This window comes from Vidua chalybeata, chromosome 29 (genome assembly GCF_026979565.1).
Source record: "Vidua chalybeata isolate OUT-0048 chromosome 29, bVidCha1 merged haplotype, whole genome shotgun sequence".
Taxonomy (NCBI): Eukaryota; Metazoa; Chordata; class Aves; order Passeriformes; family Viduidae; genus Vidua; species Vidua chalybeata.
In genome coordinates this window covers 1,860,905-1,881,117 of record NC_071558.1, presented here as the reverse complement: position 1 = coordinate 1,881,117, position 20,213 = coordinate 1,860,905, and the positions used below count along the sequence as shown (strand labels likewise).

Below are 20,213 nucleotides of genomic sequence, written 5' to 3'. Positions count from 1 at the left end.
CCTCTGAGGCACAGAGGGATCCCCAGGATGCCATCTCATGGGGACGCAGGGGACACCCATGGGGACATCCCAGGGGACATGGGGGGTACCCGTGGGTGGCATCTCCGGGGGACATTGGGGACACCCATGGGGACATTCCTGGGGGAAGGGGCTACACCGAGGTGGCACCTCTGGGGACATGGGGACGCTCTGCAGCGGAGGGGGACACGGGGGACATCCCTAGGGGACACCAGAGGGGGGCCACAGGGGTGGGGACATTGGGGACAGACACTGGGGACATTGGGGACTCACCCGCCGCCAGCAGCCGCTGTGCCGCTGTCCCAAGGCCACCCGTCCCCGTGTCCCGCTGTCCCCCGGGAGGGGGCAGCCCCCCCGGCACGTGGCACTGCCATTGTTGGGGACACAATGGGGGAAGGCTCTGGGTGCTGAGGTGGCACGAGCCTGTCCCCAGGCGGGTGACACCGCGGGGGAGGGGGGGGACACGGCCGGGGTCACCCCCGGCGACACGGAGGGGTCCCGCCAGCGCCTTGGGGACAGCGGGTGACATCCCCGAGGGCAGGGCCAGCCCAGGCTGGGCTCGGGACCGTGCCCGGCTGGAGAGGGGACACGAGGGACACTGGGGACACTGGGGACATGGGGACAGTGGGTAGGGGTCCCGGGGGTGTTCCCGGGGGTGTTCTGGGGTGTTCCCGGGGTGTCCCTGCCACCCCCGTGTCCCAGTCAGTGTCATCGCCATGTCCCACCCAGGGTGTCCCTGCCACCCCCGTGTCCCCCCCAGGGCGTCACCCCCGTGAGGGTGTCCCTGTCACCCCCGTGTCCCCCTCAGGGTGTGTCCCCATGTCCCACCCGGGTGTCACTGTCACCCCCGTGTCCCCCCCAAAGTGTCCCCGTGTCCCACCCGGGCCGTTCCTGTCACCCCGTGTCCCCCCCCACCATGTGCCTCTCGGGGTGTCCCTGTCCCCCCCTGCCAGCCTGTCCCTGTCCCCCCCCAGGGTGTGTCCCCCCCCCTCTCCGGGTGTCCCCGTCCCCTGAAGTCGCACGGGGGGGTGAAGGGGAACAGCCCAGCCCCCCCCATCACCCCCCCGCACCCCCCGGACCCCCCCCCGGTGCCACCCCCCCGGTGCCACCGCCCTGGGGACACCGGACGCTCCCGCCTCTCTCGGGAAAGCCACGCCTGGAGCTCAAGTGCCACCTCGGGCCATTTATTGGGGACACCGGGGGGACTCTGGGGACCCCCCCCCCCCCCAATCCTGTCCCCCCCCCCCCCCCCCCTCAGTCCTCCAGGTTGCGGAACGCCGCCACCATCTCCTCCTGCAGCTGCGCGTAGGACGCCAGGATCCGCTGCTCGCCGTCCTTCACCGGGTCCTGGCCACGCGGGGACACGGGGGGGACACGGGGGGGACACGCGGGTGTCACCCCCAGACCCGCACGGGGGGGGGGGGGGGTGGTCCCCGAACCCCCACACTGAGATTCGTGTGGGACACGGTGACATCACCCCCCAAAACGGGGTCACAGCCCCCCCCCCCCCCCCCCCTCACCCCGGACAGCCACTCTGCCCACGGGGGACACGCGGGTGTCACCCCCAGGCCCCCACGGGGGGGTCCTGGATCCCTCCCCCCCCCCGCCCCGGGTCACCCACATTGAGATTCGTGTGGGACCCCCCCCCAAAAAAAATCCACCTGAGACCCCCAAACGGGGTCACACCCCCCCCCCCCCCGCTCTATCACAGGGGACACGGGGGGGACACGCGGGTGTCACCCCCAGACCCGCACGGGGTGGGGGGGTCCCGGAACCCCCACACTGAGATTCGTGTGGGCCCCCCCCCCCCCCAAAAATCCACCTGGGATTTGTTGTGGGACCCCCAAAAGGGGTCACCCCCCCCCCCCCCCTCCAGCTCTGACCGTCACAGGGGACACGGGGACACGGCGGTGTCACCCCCAGAGCCTCTCAGGGTGTCCCCACGTCACCCCCGTGTCCCCCCCAGGGTGTCCCCATGTCCCCCCCAGGGTGTCCCTGTCACCCCTATGACCCCCCCCCCACCCAATGGGGGTCTCGAGCCCCCCTGGTGACATCACCCACCTGGGACCCCCCCAAAGGGTTCTCAGCCCCAAAACCCCCCCTTAACCTTCTTATGGGACCCCAAACCCCCTAAACCTTCCCTTAGGACCCCCCCACGGGGGTCTCTGCCCCCAAACCCCCCCTTAACCCTCCCTAGGACCCCCAAATCCCCCTTAACCTTCCTCTAGAACCCCCCCAAATGGGGGTCTCGCCCCCCAAATCCCCCATTAACCTTCCTCTAGGACCCCCAGCCCCCCTTAACCCTCCCGTGGGACCCCCAGCCCCCCTTATCCTTCCCTTCGGACCCCCAAATCCCCCCTATAACCTCCCCCAGGACCCCTCCCACGGGGGTCTCAGCCCCCAAATCCCCCTTAACCTCCCCCGGGACCCCTTCCCTGGAGGTCTCAGCCCCCAAATCCCCCCTTAACCTCTCCCGGGACCCTTTCCCCGGGGGTCTCAGCCCCCAAATCCCCCCTTAACCTCCCCCGGGACCCCTTTCCCCGGGGGTCTCAGCCCCCAAATCCCTCCTTAACCTCCCCCGGGACCCCTCCCACGGGGGTCTCAGCCCCCAAATCCCCCCTTAACCTCCCCCGGGACCCCTCCCACGGGGGTCTCAGCTCCCAAATCTTCCCTTAACCTCCCCCGGGACCCCTTCCCTGGAGGTCTCAGCCCCCAAATCCCCCCTTAACCTCCCCCGGGACCCCTTCCCTGGGGGTCTCAGCCCCCAAATCCCTCCTTAGCCTCCCCCAGGACCCTTTCCCCGGGGGTCTCAGCCCCCCGCGCCCCCCACCTGGAACTTCATGGCGCTCAGGCGGTACAGGATGTCGCCGAGCCCCTCGCGGATGGTGGCCCAGGTGACACGCTGCTCCTCGGGACCCGCCCCCTCCACCGCCCCCCGCGCCAGCTCGTAGAAGGTGACCAGGTTCTGCAGCATGCCCACGGTCTTGTAGAACGGGCAGAACCTGGGGGGTGCCGGGGGGGGGTCAGGGTGGGGGGGGTCTGGGGGGTCAGAGAGGGAATTCTGGGGGTCAGGAGGGAGTTAGGGGCGGTCAGGAGTGGGTTGGGGGTGTCAGGGTGCAGCATCACCACGGTGTTGTAGAACGGGCAGAACCTGGGGGGTCAAGGAAGGTCAGAGTGGGGGTTTGGGGGTCCCGGGGGGAGTCCTGGTACCGGTTGCAGGCAGGGGCGAGTCCCGGGGGGGGTCCTGGGGGCCCGGTACCGGTCATAGGCAGGGTGGGGGTCAGGGTTGGGGGTCTGGGGGGGGTCCTGGTACCGGTCATAGGCAGGGTGGGGGTCAGGGTTGGGGGTCCCGGGGGGGTCCCGGTACCGGTCATAGGCAGGGTTGGGGGTCCCGGGGGGGTCCCGGTACCGGTCGTAGGCAGGGTGGGGGTCAGGGTTGGGGGTCCCGGGGGGGTCCCGGTACCGGTCGTAGGCAGGGTGGGGGTCAGGGTTGGGGGTCCCGGGGGTCCCGGTACCGGTCATAGGCAGGGTGGGGGTCAGGGTTGGGGGTCTCGGGGGTCCCGGTACCGGTCATAGGCAGGGTGGGGGTCAGGGTTGGGGGTCTCGGGGGTCCCGGTACTGGTTGTAGTCAGGGTTGGGGTCAGGGTTGGGGGTCCCGGGGGTCCCGGTACCGGTCGTAGGCAGGGTGGGGGTCAGGGTTGGGGGTCCCGGGGGTCCCGGTACCGGTCGTAGGCCGAGTATCCGTTCTGCTGCAGGAAATCGTCCTTGAGCAGTTTGGCCACTTCCAGCGTCACTTTGTCACCCTCGGCCAGCGACGCCTGCGGGACAGCGGGGTCCTGGCACTGCCCGGGCCTCCCAGAGCCCACAGCCCCCAAATCCCACAAATCCCACAAACCCCACTGATCCCACTGATCCCATAGATCCCATAGATCCACCTTCCCCATCCACCCAGGCCCCACAGACCCCACAAACCCCAGACCTTCCCCACGAGCTGCACGATCTCGGCCAGTTCTTCCTCATCCCGCAGTGTCCCACATCCCACATCTCACATCCCAGACCCCAACCCCACATCCCAGACCCCACAAATCCCATAAATCCCATAACCAATCCCAGACCTTCCCCACGAGCTGCACGACCTCGGCCAGCTCCTCCTCGTCCTGCAGAGTCCCAGACCCCACATCCAACATCCCACATCCCATATCTCACATCCCAGACCCCACAGACCCCACAAACCCCACATCCCAGACCCCATAAATCCCATAAACCCCATAAATGCCAATCCCAGACCTTCCCCACGAGCTGCACGATCTCGGCCAGCTCCTCCTCCTCCTGCAGCATCCCATATCCCACATCCCATATCTCACATCCCAGACCCCAACCCCACATCCCAGACCCCACAAACCCCACAAACCCCATAAATGCCAGTTCCAGACCTTCCCCACGAGCTGCACGATCTCGGCCAGCTCCTCCTCCTCCTGCAGGGTCCCAGACCCCAGATCCCATATCCCACATCCCACATCTCACATCCCAGACCTCACAGACCCCACAAACCCCACAAACCCCACATCCCAGACCCCATAAACCCCACAAACCCCATAAATGCCAGTGCCAGACCTTCCCCACGAGCTGCACGATCTCGGCCAGCTCCTCCTTGTCCTGCAGGATCCCATATCCCACACCCCACATCTCACATCCCAGACCCCACAAACCCCACAAACCCCACATCCCAGACCCCATAAACCCCACAAACCCCATAAATGCCAGTGCCAGACCTTCCCCACGAGCTGCACGATCTCGGCCAGCTCCTCCTCCTCCTGCAGGGTCCCAGACCCCAGATCCCATATCCCACATCCCACATCTCACATCCCAGACCTCACAGACCCCACAAACCCTACAAACCCCACATCCCAGACCCCACAAACCCCATAAATGCCAGTGCCAGACCTTCCCCACGAGCTGCACGATCTCGGCCAGCTCCTCCTTGTCCTGCAGGATCCCATATCCCACATCCCATATCTCACATCCCAGACCCCAACCCCACATCCCAGACCCCATAAACCCCACAAATCCCATAAATCCCAATCCCAGACCTTCCCCACGAGCTGCACGATCTCGGCCAGCTCCTCCTCCTCCTGCAGGATGCGCCGGGCGCGGTCGCGCAGCGCGGGCAGCTCGGGGTGCGCGCGCTCGTAGTGCGGCTCGAGGGCGCGCAGGTAGCGCGAGTACGAGATCAGCCAGTTCACCGAGGGGAAGTGCTTGCGCTGCGCCAGCTTCTTGTCCAGCCCCCAGAACACCTGCGTGTCACCCGTGTCACCCGTGTCACCCGTGTCACCTAGTGTCACCCGTGTCACCTAGTGTCACCTTGTGTCACCCGTGTCACCCGTGTCACCCTGTGTCACCCTGTGTCACCTTATGTCACCTTGTGTCACCCGTGTCACCTTGTGTCACCCTGTGTCACCTAGTGTCACCTTGTGTCACCCGTGTCACCCTGTGTCACCTAGTGTCACCTTGTGTCACCCGTGTCACCCGTGTCACCCGTGTCACCCTGTGTCACCCATGTCACCCCGTGTCACCCGTGTCACCCATCCTCTCCCCAAGCTTCTTATCCCCACGGAACACCTGCCAGTGTCACCCGGTGTCACCCGTGTCACCCGTGTCACCCGTGTCACCCAGTGTCACCTAGTGTCACCTTGTGTCACCCCGTGTCACCCGTGTCACCCAGTGTCACCCAGTGTCACCTAGTGTCACCTTGTGTCACCCCGTGTCACCCGTGTCACCCAGTGTCACCCGTGTCACCCCGTGTCACCCGTGTCACCCGTGTCACCCAGTGTCACCTAGTGTCACCTTGTGTCACCCCGTGTCACCCGTGTCACCCGTGTCACCCGTGTCACCCTGTGTCACCTTATGTCACCTTGTGTCACCCGTGTCACCCTGTGTCACCTTGTGTCACCCCGTGTCACCCGTGTCACCCGTGTCACCCGTGTCACCCTGTGTCACCTTATGTCACCTTGTGTCACCCGTGTCACCCGTGTCACCCTGTGTCACCCGTGTCACCCGTGTCACCCTGTGTCACCCATCCTCTCCCCAAGCTTCTTATCCCCACGGAACACCTGCCCGTGTCACCTCCAGGTCACCCCCAGGTCACCCAGTATCTCTTGTCCAGCCCCCAGAACACCTGTGTGTCACCCGTGTCACCTTGTGTCACCCGTGTCACCCAGTGTCACCCATGTCACCTTGTGTCACCCGTGTCACCCAGGCTGTCCCCGAGATTCTCATCCCCACGGAACACCCGGCAGTGTCACCCCCGTGTCACCCAGCATCTCCCTGTGTGTCCCTGTGCTTCTTGGCCAGCCCCCAGAACACCTGGCAGTGTCACCCCGTGTCACCCCCGTGTCACCCAGGCTGTCCCCGAGGTTCTCACGCAGCCCCCGAGCACCTGCCACACCGGGAATGTCACCGCCGTGTCCTCACCCAGGGGTTCCTGTCCCCTCCATGTCCCCCCAGTGTGTCCCTGTCCCACTCACGCCCCCCTCTGTCCCCTCTGTCCCCTCTGTCCCCGCTGTCCCCTCTGTCCCCTCTGTCCCCTCTGTCCCCTCTGTCCCTGCTGTCCCCTCTGTCCCCTCTGTCCCCTCTGTCCCCTCTGTCCCCTCTGTCCCTGCTGTCCCCTCTGTCCCTGCTGTCCCCTCTGTCCCCGCTGTCCCCTCTGTCCCCTCTGTCCCCTCTGTCCCCTCTGTCCCTGCTGTCCCTGCTGTCCCCGCTGTCCCCTCTGTCCCCTCACCTGCACGATCCCCAGTGTGGCCGAGGTGACAGGATCCGAGAAGTCCCCTCCGGGGGGGGACACCCTGATGGGGGGGGGGTCAGGGTGAGCTGGGGGTGTCCCCCCACCTTTGTCCCCTCCCTGTCCCCCCCCCAGGGACACAGGGACACGGGGACACAGGGACACGGGGACACGGGGACACAGGGACACAGGGACAGGGGGACACGGGGACACAGGGACAGGGGGACACGGGGACACGGGGACACGGGGACACAGGGACACGGGGACACAGGGACACAGGGACACGGGGACACAGGGACACAGGGACATGGGGACACAGGGACACAGGGACACAGGGACAGGGGGACATGGGGACACGGGGACACGGGGACACGGGGACACGGGGACACAGGGACACAGGGACACAGGGACACAGGGACAGGGGGACATGGGGACACGGGGACACAGGGACACGGGGACACAGGGACAGGGGGACACGGGGACACAGGGACACGGGGACACAGGGACACGGGGACACGGGGACACGGGGACACAGGGACACGGGGACATGGGGACACAGGGACACGGGGACACAGGGACACGGGGACACAGGGGACACTCACGCTCCCACGATGCTGACGCTGCCCTCGCGCTCGGGGGTCCCGAGGCACCGCGCCCCGCCCCGCGCGCTCGTAGAACGAGGCCAGGCGGGCCCCGAGGTACGCGGGGTACCCGCTGTCTGTGGGGACACGGCTGTCACCTCCCTGTCACTGCCCTGTCACCTCCCAGTACCCGCTGTCTGTGGGGACACGGCTGTCACCTCCCTGTCACCCCCCGGTACCCGCTGTCTGTGGGGACACGGCTGTCACCTCCCGGGACACCACTGTCACCTCCCTGTCACCTCCCTGGCACTGCCCTGTCACCCCCCGGTACCCGTGGTCTGTGGGGACACGGCTGTCACCTCCCTGTCACCTCCCTGTCACCTTCCTGCCACCCCCCAGGGACACCACTGTCACCCCCCAGGCATCACCCCGAGATCTCCCACTGACCTCAGGTCCCATTTTCCCCCCAAATCCCGGGATTTTGGGTTCCCTGCACATCCCCGTGATCCCATTCCCGAATTCCCAGGATTTGGGGTCTCCCCACGCCCAAATCCCCATCCCCCGGGATTTTGGGGTCTCCCCTCTGCCCACCCTCCACCCCCTGGTGTTTTTGGGGTCTCTCCCCTGCCCACACCCCAGGGTTTTTGGGGTCTCAGCCACCCCCCGCGGTTTCTGGGGTCTCTCCCACACCCAATCCCCATCCCCCGGGATTTTGGGGTCTCCCCTCTGCCCACCCCGGGGGTTTTTGGGGTCTCACCCGCCGGCATCTCCGCCAGGCGCCCCGAGATCTCCCGCAGCGCCTCGGCCCAGCGCGAGGTGGAGTCGGCCAGGAGGCAGCTGTGCAAGCCCATGTCCCGGAAGTACTCGGCCAGCGTGATCCCTGTCACACGCGTGTGTCACACGTGTCACAGGGGTCACACGCCCGTCACACCCCCAGGGACAGCGTGATCCCTGTCACACGCATGTGCTACATATGTCACTCACGTGTCACACTCCCAGGGACAGTGTGATCCCTGTCACATGCATGTCACACATGTCACAGGTGTCGCACACGTGTCACACACCCATCACACCCCCAGAGACAGCGTGATCCCTGTCACATGCGTGTCACACATGTCACAGGTGTCACACACCCGTCACACCCCCAGAGACAGCATGATCCCTGTCACACGCATGTGTCACACCTGTCACACACCTGTCACGCACCCAGGGACAGCCTCAGCCCTGTCACACCCCCAGGGGCAGCGTGATCCCTGTCACACGCGTGTGTCACACCTGTCACACACCTGTCACACACCCAAGGACAGCCCTAGCCTTGTCACACACCTGTGTCCCTGCCCTCACGTCCCCTCCATGTCCCCCCATGTCCCTGTCACACACACGTGTCCCTGCCCCCGTGTCCCTGTCCCCCTATGTCATACACACCTCTGTGTCACACCCCCGTGTCCCTGTCACACACACGTGTCCCTGTCCCCCCGTGTCCCCACCGGTGTAGATGGAGGCCTCGCGGGCGGCCACCGGCATGTTGGACGTGTTGGCCACGAGCGTCGTGCGCTTCATGATGGACTCGGAGCGGCCACCGACCTCCATGGTCAGCTGGGGACACCGGTGTCACATCGTCACTGCCTGCCACCTCCCTGTGTCACCCCTGTGTCACCGTGGGACAGCCCTGCCACCCCGATGTCCCCCCATGTCACACAGCGTTGCTGGGTCACTTCGAGGAAGTCCCCAAGGACTCTCCACGAACACCAGTGTCACTGCCACCCCCCTGCCACCCCGATGTCCCCCCGTGTCCTCGTGTCCCGCCGTGTCGCAGTGCCACCCCCGTGTCCCCGATGTCCTCGCTGCGTCACAGTGCCACCTCAATGTCCTGGTGTCGCCGTGTCACCTCGAGGAAGTCCCTGAGGACTCTCCATGGACACCCGTGTCACTGTCACTGCCCTGCCACCCCCCTCTCCCAGTGCCACCCCGATGTCCCACCATGTCCCCGTGTCACCTCGGGAAAATCCCTGAGGACTCTCCATGAACACCCACGTCACTGCCACCCCCCTGCCACCGCGATGTCCCCCGGCTGTCCCGGTGTCGCCGTGTCACCTCGGGGAAGTCCCGCAGCACCTCGGACATTTCGTTGCCGCGCTCGCCGCAGCCCACGTAGACGATGACGTCGCTGTTGGAGTACTTGGACAGGGACTGGGAAATCACCGTCTTCCCGCAGCCGAACGCGCCCGGGATGGCCGTGGTGCCCCCCTGCACACACCTGGCGACAAGGGGACACGGCACGGTGGTGGCGGCACCCCGGCGCCACCCTGCGCCTGTCCCCATCGCCGCCCCCACGCCTGTCCCTGCGCCAGCCCCGTCCTGTCGCTGTTTTCCGCCCCATCCCTGTCCCCAAATCCATCTCTGCCTGTCCCCATCCCTGTCCCCATCCTTGTCCCCAAATCCATCTCTGCCTGTCACCATTGCTGTCCCTATCCCTGTCCTCATCCTTGTCCCCAAATCCATCTCTGCCTGTCCCCATTCCTGTCCCCATCCCTGTCCCCAAATCCATCTCTGCCTGTCACCATTCCCTGTCCTCAGCTCCGTCTTTCCTTGTCCCCAGTCCCATCCCTGTCCCTGTCCTTGTCCCCATCCCTGTTTCCTGTCCCCATCCCTGTCCCAGTCCCGTTCCCTACAGGAACATTGCACCGCTCCAGTCCCAATCCCAGTCCCAATCCCAGTCCCAATCCCGATCCCAGACCCGGTCCCAATCCCGATCCCAATCCCAGTCCCGGTCCCGGTCCCTACGGGAAGAGCGCGTCCAGGACCCTCTGGCCGGTCAGCAGGGGGTGATTGGCCGGGAGCTTCTCGGCCACGGGCCGGACCTGCCGGACCGGCCACACCTGGATCATGGAGAGCGGCTCACGGACCCCCTGGAACTCCAGCTCCAGCACCACGTCCTGCGGGATCGGCGGGAATCAGACGGGATCTACCCGGGATCAGCCCGGGATCAACCTGGGGCTGGCCCGGGATCAGCAGGGATCAGCCGGAATTAGCCGGGGATCAGCTGGGATCAGCCCGGGATCGGCCCAGAATCAACCTGCGACCGGCCCGGGATCAGCAGGGATCAGGCAGGGTCAGCCTGGGATCAACCGGGACCAGCCCGGGACAATCCGTCTGGCCCCCACCCGCCCCGATCCCGATCCCTGTGATGCCAACCCCGCTCCCGCTGATTCCGCTGATCCCGATCCAGCTGATCCCAATGATCCCAGTCCCGGTCCCTCTGATCCCGATCCCAATCCCGCTGATCCCAGTCCCTCTGATCCCGCCGGTGCCGGTGCCGGTGCCGGTGCCGGTGCCGGTGCCGGTGCCGGTGCCGGTGCCGCTCACCGCCACGCCGTAGTGCCCGGGGGGCGCGATGTAGGTGACGGTGCCGCGGCTGCGGGGCGGGACCATCAGCCGGTGCTGCAGCAGCGAGTTCTCCGCCACCGACCCGTAAATGTCCCCGCCCGTCACGTGGCTCCCGACCTGGGGACACGGCGGCGACACCGTCAGCGACCCCCGGAGGGCTCCGCGCCCCCCGCCCCGGCTGCTGGGACAACGGCGGTGCCCGTGTCCCGCCATGTCCCCTGTGTCCTCCCACGTCCCCCGTGTCCCCACGTCCCTGCCACCTTCGTGTGCTCATGTCCCTGCATCCTCATTGTCCCTGTGTCCCCCAATGTCCCGGCGACTCCGTGTCCCGATGTCCCCGTGTCCCGATGTCCCCGTGTCCCCCCATGTCCCCACGGCTCTGTGACCCCCGTGTCCCTGTGTCCCCCATGTCCCTGTGTCCTCTGTGTCAGTGTGTCCCCACCCCCTTTTTGGTGTCCCCTCCTGGGCAGGGGGCACAGGGAGGGGACAGGGGAGGACAGAACGAGGGGACAATGGAGGTGATGTCCCTTGGCAGGGACAGGACGGGCCTGGGGGGGACAAAAGGGGACAGAGGGTTTGAGGGGGACAGGGCAGGATGGGGAGGGACAGGAAGGGGACAGAGGGGATGGCAGGACAGGACGGGGAGGGGACAAGAAGGGGACAAGGAGGGGACAGAGGGCCTGGGAAGCCAGATGGGGAAGCAGGGACAGGACAGGGATGGGACAAAGGGACAGGACGGGGGTACAGGGAGGTGACAGGGAGGGGCCACGCACCCGGAGGTTCTTGCTGGGGACAAAGTCCCAGTCCAGGTGTCGCGGCAGCGCGGGGACGTTGGTGCCCCGCGGGATGTAGATGCTGCGCGTGGCCTCGGCGATGTCGCGCAGCGGCCGCTGGATCCCGTCGAAGATGGAGCCCAGGATGCCCGGGCCCAGCTCCACCGACAGCGGCGTCCCCGTGCGCCGCACCGGGTCCCCCACCTGCACCCCCGCTGCGGCCGCTCAGGAATGTCACCGCGGCAGGGACACGGGGACCGGCGGGACAGCGGGGACACGGGGGCAGCGGGGACACGGGGGCAGCGGGGACCGGGGGAGATGGCAGGGACACGGGGGGGACAGCGGGGACACGGGGGCAGCGGGGATAGGGCGGGACAGCGGGGACACGGAGGGGACTGCGGGGGACACGGGAACTTCAGGGGGGACTGCGGGGACTGGGTGGGACAGCGGGGACAGGGGGGACAACGTGGACTGGGAGGGACAGCGGGGACACGGGGATCGGGCGGGGACAGCGGGGACAGGAGGACTGGGGGGGACAGCGAGGACTGGGGTGATAGCGGGGACACGGGGATTGGGGGCACAGCGGGGACAGGAGGACTGGGGGGGACAGCGAGGACTGGGGTGATAGCGGGGACACGGGGATTGGGGGCACAGCGGGGACCGGGCGGGGACGGGATGGGCTGGGGGGACACGGGGACTGGAGGGACAGAGGGGACAGTATGGGCTCGGGGGGACAGTGGGGACAGGGAAAGGATGAGGGGAACGGGGAGGGGACGGGACACAGGGGACAGGACGGGGGACAGAGGGCACAGGACATGGAGGGTTGGTGGGGGGACAGGACAGGACGGAGGGGACAGGACGGGGACAGGGAGGGACAGGATGGGATGGGGGAGAGGTGAGTCGGGGGACGGGACAATGTAAAGGGACAGGGAAGGGACAGGACGGGGCGGGACGGAGGGGACAGGATTGGGGGACAGGGAGGGGACAGGGCAGGGCAGAAAGGAGGGACAAGGGAGGGGACAGGACGGGGGGACAGGGAGGGGACAGGGCAGGGCAGAAAGGAGGGACAAGGGAGGGGACAGAGCAGGCTGGGACAGGACAGAGGCTCAGGGGAAGAAGGGAGGGGACAGCAGAGGATGGCGGGGACAGGGCGCGGCGGTCGGAGGGACAGCAGGGTGGCGGGGAGGGGACAGCGGGGACAGGATACAGGTCTCCTCGTACACCTGGAGCGTGGCCATGTCCCCCTCGAGCCGGATGATCTCCCCCACGAGCTCCGCGTGCCCCACCCGCACCAGCTCGTACATGGCCGCCCCCGCCATGCGCGTGGCTGTCACCACTGCGGGGACCTGTTGTCACCCCGGCTCCGGGCCACTACCGCACAGGGGACCACCGTGTCCCCCAGCCCAGCCCCGGGGTCCCTGTCCGCTCCCCGTGGCGCCCCCGCCGTGCGCGTGGCTGTCACCACTGCGGGGACACGCCGCTGTCACCCCGGCCCGGGGCCGCCACCCTCCGGCATCCCCCCCTTGTCGCCGGTCCAGCCCCGGCGTCACCACCCCACCGGGGACCCCTCTGTCCCCATCCCTGTCCCCTCCCCACGACCATCCCCGGGCACTTTCCCACGCTGTCCCCTCCCCGGGCGTCCCCTCCCCATTGTCCCCTCTCCTGTCCCCATTTTAGTGCCACAAACGCCACCGGGATCCCCATTCCCGGCCGTCCCTCTGTCCCCAGGGTGTCCCACGATGTCCCCTCCTGTTCTCAACCCTGTCCCCTCCCCAGGTGCTCCCCCCCATTGTCCCCTCTCCTGTTCCTCTGTCCTCATTGTCCCCCCACATTGTCCCCTCTCCTGTCCCCATTTTAGTGCCACGAACGCCACCGGGATCCCCATCCCCGGCTGTCCCCATCCCCAGGGTGTCCCACGATGTCCCCTCCTCTTCTCAACACTGTCCCCTCTCCTGTCCCCTCTCCGGGTGTCCCCCCCACCATTATCTCCCCCATTGTGTCCCCTCCCCATTGTCCCCTCTCCTGTCCCCATTTTAATGCCACAAACGCCAGCGGGTCCCCATCCCCGGCTGTCCCCAAGCTGTCCCCAAGCTGTCCCCAGCCAGGCTGTGGCCGGGCTGTCCCCGCGTGTCCCCAGGTGTCCCCAGTGTCGCCGTACCGGGCCCGGACACGCCGTGCACGGCGCCCACCAGGCTCTCGCGCTCCTCCAGCCGCGTCCCCCGGGTCCCCTCCATGCTGTCCCCTCCCCGCCGCGCTGCCACCGCCGTTAAATGGCCCCGGGCGCCGGTGACAACCGGACAGGGCCACCGCAGGTGTGGCACCGTGCGCAGCCAACAGCCGTGTCCCCACCCCCGGGGACACCGCGGGGACAGCGCGGTGACACCGGCTGGCTCCGGTGACAGGGCCACCGCGGGTGTGGCACTGTGTGCTGTCAACAGCCGCGGCCCGCTGCTCCGGGTGACACCGGGTGACACCGGCATGGCCCGGCTCGGGGTGACGGGGACACGGCGTGGGTGTCCTTGTCACCCCTTCTCTTTGTCACCCCCCCATGTCCTTGTCACCTCCCTGCTGTGTCCTTGGCACTCCCTTCTTTTTGTCACCTCCCATGTCTTTGTCACCCCCTTCTGTCACCCCCTTCTCTTTGTCACCCCCCCTTGGAGGGTCCCCCAAGGAGGCCTTGTCACCTCCCTGCTGTGTCCTTGTCACCCCTTCTCTTTGTCACCCCCCATGTCCTTGTCACCTCCCTGCTGTGTCCTTGTCACCCCATTCCCTTTGTCACCCCCCATGTCCTTGTCACCCCTTCTTTTTGTCACCCCCCATGTCCTTGTCACCCCTTCTTTTTGTCACCCCCCATGTCCTTGTCACCCCTTCTCTTTGTCACCCCCCATGTCCTTGTCACCCCATTCCCTTTGTCACCTCCCTGCTGTGTCCTTGTCACCCCTTCTCTTTGTCACCCCCCATGTCCTTGTCACCTCCCTGCTGTGTCCTTGTCACCCCCTTCTCTTTGTCACCTCACGGTGTCCCCTGGGCCCCCCCTTGGGGTGTCACCAACACAATTTGGGGTCCCCCCCACCACTCCCCTAATTTCGGGGTCCCACTCCCCTATTTAGGGCCATCCCCCTGGAATCCCCCCCCACATTTTGGGGTCCCATCGTGGTATCCCCCCCTCCCCCATTTTGGGGTCCCCTCCCCCCACCCCTCACCCTCAATTTAGGGTCCCCCTTGGACCCCAAAACCTCCATTTTGGGGATCTCCCCCCAAACCCCAACACCCCCTTTTTGGGGTCCATTCCCCTCGGTTTGGGGGTCCCATCCTCCATCTCTGGGGTCCCCTTTTTCCCCCATTTTGGGGTTGCATCCCCATTTTTGGGGTCTCCTCTCCCCATTTTGTGATCCCCTTTTTTGGGTCCCACCCTCTATGTTGGGGGTGCCCTTTTTCCCCATTTTTGGGGTGCCCTCTCCCCATTTTGGGGTCCCACGCCCCATTTTTGGGGTCCCCACCCCCCATTTTTGGAATCCCACTTGAAACCCCCCTCATTTGGGGTTCTCCCCTTTTTCCCCCCTCCCCTCACCCCAAACCCTTTTTCCCCTTTTTCCCATAAAAACCAACGCGGGGATTTTCCCAAACTCCCGTTTATTACCCAAACCCCCCCGAAACAACCCCAAATCCCTTTGGGAATTTTTTTTTGGGGGGTCAGGACACCAGGACCCCCCCGGGACCCCCCTTGCCCCCCTCGGGGCCGTCCCGGGGCGTGGATTTGGGGTCGTCCTCGCCCACCAGGCGGATGTTGTGGCGTTCCCGAAATTCCGAGAGCTCCCGGCCCTTGGCCTGCAGCTGCTGCGCCAGCGCCTCGATCAGCTTGGAGATCTGGGGGGAAAAACGGGGAAAATGGGAAAAATGGGAAATAGGGGAAATAGGGGAAAAGAGAGAGACTTGGTTAGATTGGAGATCTGGGGAGAAAAACGGGGAAAATGGGAAAAATGGGAAATAGGGGAAATGTGGGAAATGTGGGAAAAGAGAGAGACTCAGTTAGATTGGAGATCTGGGGGGAAAAACGGGGAAAATGGGAAAAATGGGAAATAGGGGAAATAGGGGAAAAGAGAGAGACTTGGTTAGATTGGAGATCTGGGGAGAAAAACGGGGAAAATGGGAAAAATGGGAAATAGGGGAAATGTGGGAAATAGGGAAAAAGAGAGAGACTCGATCAGCTTGGAGATCTGGGGAGAAAAACGGGGAAAATGGGAAAAATGGGAAATAGAGGAAATAGGGGAAAAGAGAGAGACTCAGATTGGAGATCTGGGGGGAAAAACGGGGAAAATGGGAAAAATGGGAAATAGGGGAAATAGGGAAAAAGAGAGAGACTCAATCAGCTTGGAGATCTGGGGAGAAAAACGGGGAAATGGGAAAAATGGGAAATAGAGGAAATAGGGGAAAAGAGAGAGACTCAGATTGGAGATCTGGGGGGAAAAACGGGGAAAATGGGAAAAATGGGAAATAGGGGAAATGTGGGAAAAAGAGAGAGACTCGATCAGCTTGGAGATCTGGGGGGGAAAACGGGGAAAATGGGAAAAATGGGAAATAGGGGAAATAGGGGAAATAGGGGAAATAGGGGAAATAGGGGAAAAGAGAGAGACTCAGATTGGAGATCTGGGGGGGAAAAACGGGGAAAATGGGAAAAATGGGAAATAGGGGAAATAGGGGAAAAGAGAGAGACTCAGATTGGAGATCTGGGGGGGAAAACGGGGAAAATGGGAAAAATGGGAAATAGGGGAAATGTGGGAAATAGGGGAAAAGAGACTCAGACTGGAGATCTGGGGGGAAAAATGGGGAAAATGGGAAAAACCTGAAATATGGGAAATGTGGGAAATAGGGGAAAAGAGAGAGCCTCAATGAGCTTGGAGATCTGGGGGGAAAACACGGGGAAAAAAGGAGGAGGAAAAGGGGGAAAAATGGGGAAAAGGAGAGGAAAAAAAGGGGGAAAATGTCCAGAGCAATTTTTGGGGTGGTCCCAGCAGATTTTTTTAGACTCCCCGTTGGATGTTTATGGGATCCTATTGGATTTGGAGATACCCCATTGGATTTTTATGGGATCCCAGTGGGATTTTGGGCTCCCCAGTGGATTTTGAGATACCCTATTGGGTTTTTTATGGGATCTCAGTAGGTTTGGGGTTATCCCAGTGGGTTTTGAGATGCCCTGTTGGGTTTTTACGGGATCCCAGTGGGATTTTGGGCTCCCCAGTGGGTTTTGGGATACCCTGCAGGGTTTTTATGGGATCCCAGGGGATTTAGGGCTGTCCCAGTGGATTTTTACAGAATCCCAGTGAATTTTGGGATATCCTGTTGGGTTTTTATGGGATCCCAGCGGGAGTTTGGGGCTCCCCAGTGAATTTTGGGATACCCTGTTGGGTTTTTACAGGATCCCAGTGGGATTTTGGGGCTCCCCAGTGAATTTTGGGATACCCTGTTGGGTTTTTACAGGATCCCAGTGGGATTTAGGGCTCCCCAGTGGGTTTTGGGATACCCTGCAGGGTTTTTACAGGATCCCAGTGGGATTTTGGGCTCCCCAGTGGGTTTTGGGGTGCCAGACCTGCTCCCTGTTGCTCTCCAGCGCGGGCAGCACCTCCTTGACCGTCCTCTCCACCAGCACCCCCCCGACCATGCGGAAACACTTCCGGGTGGGATCCACCTCCCGCAGCGTCTCGATCACCAGCCTGGGGCAGCGGGGTCAGCGCCCAAACCCACCCCAAACCCACCCCAAACCCACCCTGATCCACCCCAAACCCACCCCAAACCCACCCTGATCCACCCCAAACCCACCTCAAATCCACCCTGATCCACCCCAAACCCACCCTGATCCACCCTGATCCACCCCAAACCCACCCTGATCCACCCCAAACCCACCCCAAACCCACCCTGATCCACCCCAAACCCACCCTGATCCACCCCAAACCCACCCTGATCCACCCCAAACCCACCCTGATCCACCACAAACCCACCCAAAACCCACCCTGATCCACCCCAAACCCACCCAAAACCCACCCTGATCCACCCCAAATCCACCCTGATCCACCCCAAACCCACCCGAAACCCACCCCAAACCCACCCTGATCCACCCCAAACCCACCCCAAACCCACCCTGATCCACCCCAAACCCACCCCAAACCCACCCTGATCCACCCCAAACCCACCCTGATCCACCCCAAACCCACCCCAAACCCACCCGAAACCCACCCCAAACCCACCCTGATCCACCCCAAACCCACCCCAAACCCACCCCAAACCCACCCTGATCCACCCCAAACCCACCCGAAACCCACCCCAAACCCACCCTGATCCACCCCAAACCCACCCGAAACCCACCCCAAACCCACCCTGATCCACCCCAAACACACCCCAATCACACCACAAATCCTCATCCCAAATCCACCCCAAATCCCCGTGCCCAAATCCCTGTCCCAAATCCACCCCAATCTCAAAACCCTATCGCAAATCCACCCCAAATCCGCAGTCCCAATCCCAAATCTGACCCCAAACCCCAAATCCCGACCCCAAACCCCCAAATCCCAAACCCCAGATCCCAAATCCCAAATCCCAAACCCCAAATCCCAAACCCCTGACCCCAAACCCCAAATCCCAAACCCCAGATCCCCAACCCCAGATCCCCAACCCCAAATCCCAAACCCCAAATCCCAAACCCCAAACCCCAAATCCCAAACCCCAAATCCCAAACCCCAAATCCCAAACCCCAGATCCCAAACCCCAAATCCCAAACCCCAAATCCCAAACCCCAGATCCCAAACCCCTGACCCCAAACCCCAAATCCCAAACCCCAGATCCCAAACCCCAGATCCCAAACCCCAGATCCCAAACCCCAGATCCCAAACCCAAACCCCAAACCCCAAATCCCAAATCCCAAACCCCAGATCCCCAACCCCAGATCCCAAACCCCAGATCCCAAACCCCAGATCCCCAACCCCAAATCCCAAACCCCAGATCCCAAACCCCAAATCCCAAACCCCAGATCCCAAACCCACGTGTGCTCGTTGAGCTCCAGCTCCAGCTCGGCCGCCTTGGAGGCCAAACCCCGCTGGTCCTGCCGCAGGCGGTTAAAGCGCGACACCACCTGCACCACAGCGGCACTGGGACGGACTGGGACGGACTGGGACGGACTGGGACGGACTGGGACGGACTGGGAGGGACTGGGAGGGGCTGGGAGGGACTGGGAGGGGCTGGGAGGGACTGGGAGGGACTGGGAGGGACTGGGACGGACTGGGACGGACTGGGAGGGACTGGGAATGGACTGGGACGGACTGGGAATGGACTGGGACGGACTGGGACGGACTGGGAATGGACTGGGACGGACTGGGAATGGACTGGGACGGACTGGGACGGACTGGGAGGGGCTGGGACGGACTGGGAAGGGACTGGGACGGACTGGGAATGGACTGGGACGGACTGGGACGGACTGGGAGGGGCTGGGACGGACTGGGAATGGACTGGGACGGACTGGGAGGGACTGGGACGGACTGGGAATGGACTGGGAATGGAGTGGGACGGACTGGGACGGACTGGGACACACTGGGAATGGACTGGGATGGACTGGGAGGGGCTGGGAATGGACTGGGATACACTGGGAATGGACTGGGACACACTGGGAGAGACTGGGAATGGACTGGGACGGACTGGGACGGACTGGGAGGGGTTGGGAAGGGACTGGGACACACTGGGAATGGAGTGGGAGGGAGTGGGAGGGAGTGGGAGGGGCTGGGAATGGACTGGGATAGACTGCGAATGGACTGGGACACACTGGGAATGGACTGGGACACACTGGGAGGGGCTGGGAATGGACTGGGAGCAACTGGGAATGGACTGGGACGGACTGGGAGGGGCTGGGAATGGACTGGAAGGGACTGGGACACACTGGGAATGGACTGGGAGGGACTGGGATAGACTGGGAATGGGACTGAGACTATGATCAACTGGGATGGACTGGGAATGGGATAAACTGGGGTAAACTGGGCTTAATTGGGATAAACTGGGATAAACCAGGATGGGGATAAACCCGGACTGGGGAACTGGGAATGGGATTGGAGAGCTCAGAATGGGATGGACTGGGATGAACTGGGGTAAACTGGGATAGGACTGGGATGAACTGGGGTAAACTGGGATGAACTGGGGTAAACTGGGATGAACTGGGATAGGACTGGGATGAACTGGGATGAACTGGGGTAAACTGGGATGAACTGGGATCAACTGGGATAGGACTGGGATCGGGATAAACTGGGAGAAACCCCTGGGACTGGGGAGGGGGGATCCCACAGGGGGCTTGGGGAGCTCCTCGGGCTAAGGGGGAACCCCCCAGTCCCAGAGACCCCCCTCGCTCCCCAGCCCCCCCTTATCAGAGACCCCCCCTCTTTATCAGGGACCCCCCCCTCACTCCCCACCTTCCCCTCACGCGCAGGCGCATCCCCCCGCCGCCCCACGCAGCCCCTCACTCCCCTGCCCCTCCCCGCAGCTCCCGGGGACCCCTCCCCAGCTCCCGGTGCCCCCTGACCTGCTCGGCGCTCAGCCCCTTCCCCGCCGGGGCCGCCCCTCGCCCCTTCCCCGGCTCCGCCATCTTGGCCCGCGCGGCTCCGCCTCTTCCGCTCCCGCCGCTCGCGCGGCGCCGCCACTTCC

At 64.2% G+C, this 20,213-nt stretch overlaps 2 protein-coding genes across 2 annotated transcripts; both read right to left on the bottom strand.

Moving 5' to 3' along the window:
- Positions 1 to 1,272: 1,272 nt before the first annotated feature.
- On the bottom strand, positions 1,273 to 14,017 carry LOC128801100 (V-type proton ATPase catalytic subunit A-like). Its single transcript, XM_053966738.1, is given in 15 exon segments — positions 1,273 to 1,365; positions 2,849 to 3,020; positions 3,742 to 3,836; positions 5,109 to 5,312; positions 6,797 to 6,860; positions 7,399 to 7,451; positions 7,453 to 7,514; positions 8,135 to 8,257; positions 8,865 to 8,973; positions 9,472 to 9,634; positions 10,162 to 10,313; positions 10,744 to 10,881; positions 11,538 to 11,752; positions 12,745 to 12,873; positions 13,696 to 14,017. Coding segments are annotated over 15 exon segments (2,094 nt in total).
- Positions 14,018 to 15,150: 1,133 nt separating this feature from the next.
- On the bottom strand, positions 15,151 to 20,198 carry PFDN2 (prefoldin subunit 2). Its single transcript, XM_053967091.1, has 4 exons — positions 20,092 to 20,198; positions 18,572 to 18,660; positions 17,125 to 17,248; positions 15,151 to 15,404 (listed from the first exon to the last, which is right to left on the bottom strand). The coding sequence occupies exons 1-4, from the start codon at positions 20,152 to 20,154 to the stop codon at positions 15,231 to 15,233; spliced, it is 450 nt and encodes a 149-aa protein (XP_053823066.1). The 5' UTR covers positions 20,155 to 20,198; the 3' UTR covers positions 15,151 to 15,230.
- Positions 20,199 to 20,213: the final 15 nt, after the last annotated feature.

Coding starts and splice junctions, on each gene's coding strand:
- PFDN2 (XM_053967091.1), bottom strand. CDS start 20,154: ATGGCGGAGCCGGGGAAGGGGCGAGGGGCGGCCCCGGCGGGGAAGGGG. Junction 18,661..20,091: donor AGGGGCTGAGCGCCGAGCAG/GTCAGGGGGCAC, acceptor GCTGTGGTGCAG/GTGGTGTCGCGCTTTAACCG. Junction 17,249..18,571: donor CTGGAGCTCAACGAGCACAC/GTGGGTTTGGGA, acceptor CCGCTGCCCCAG/GCTGGTGATCGAGACGCTGC.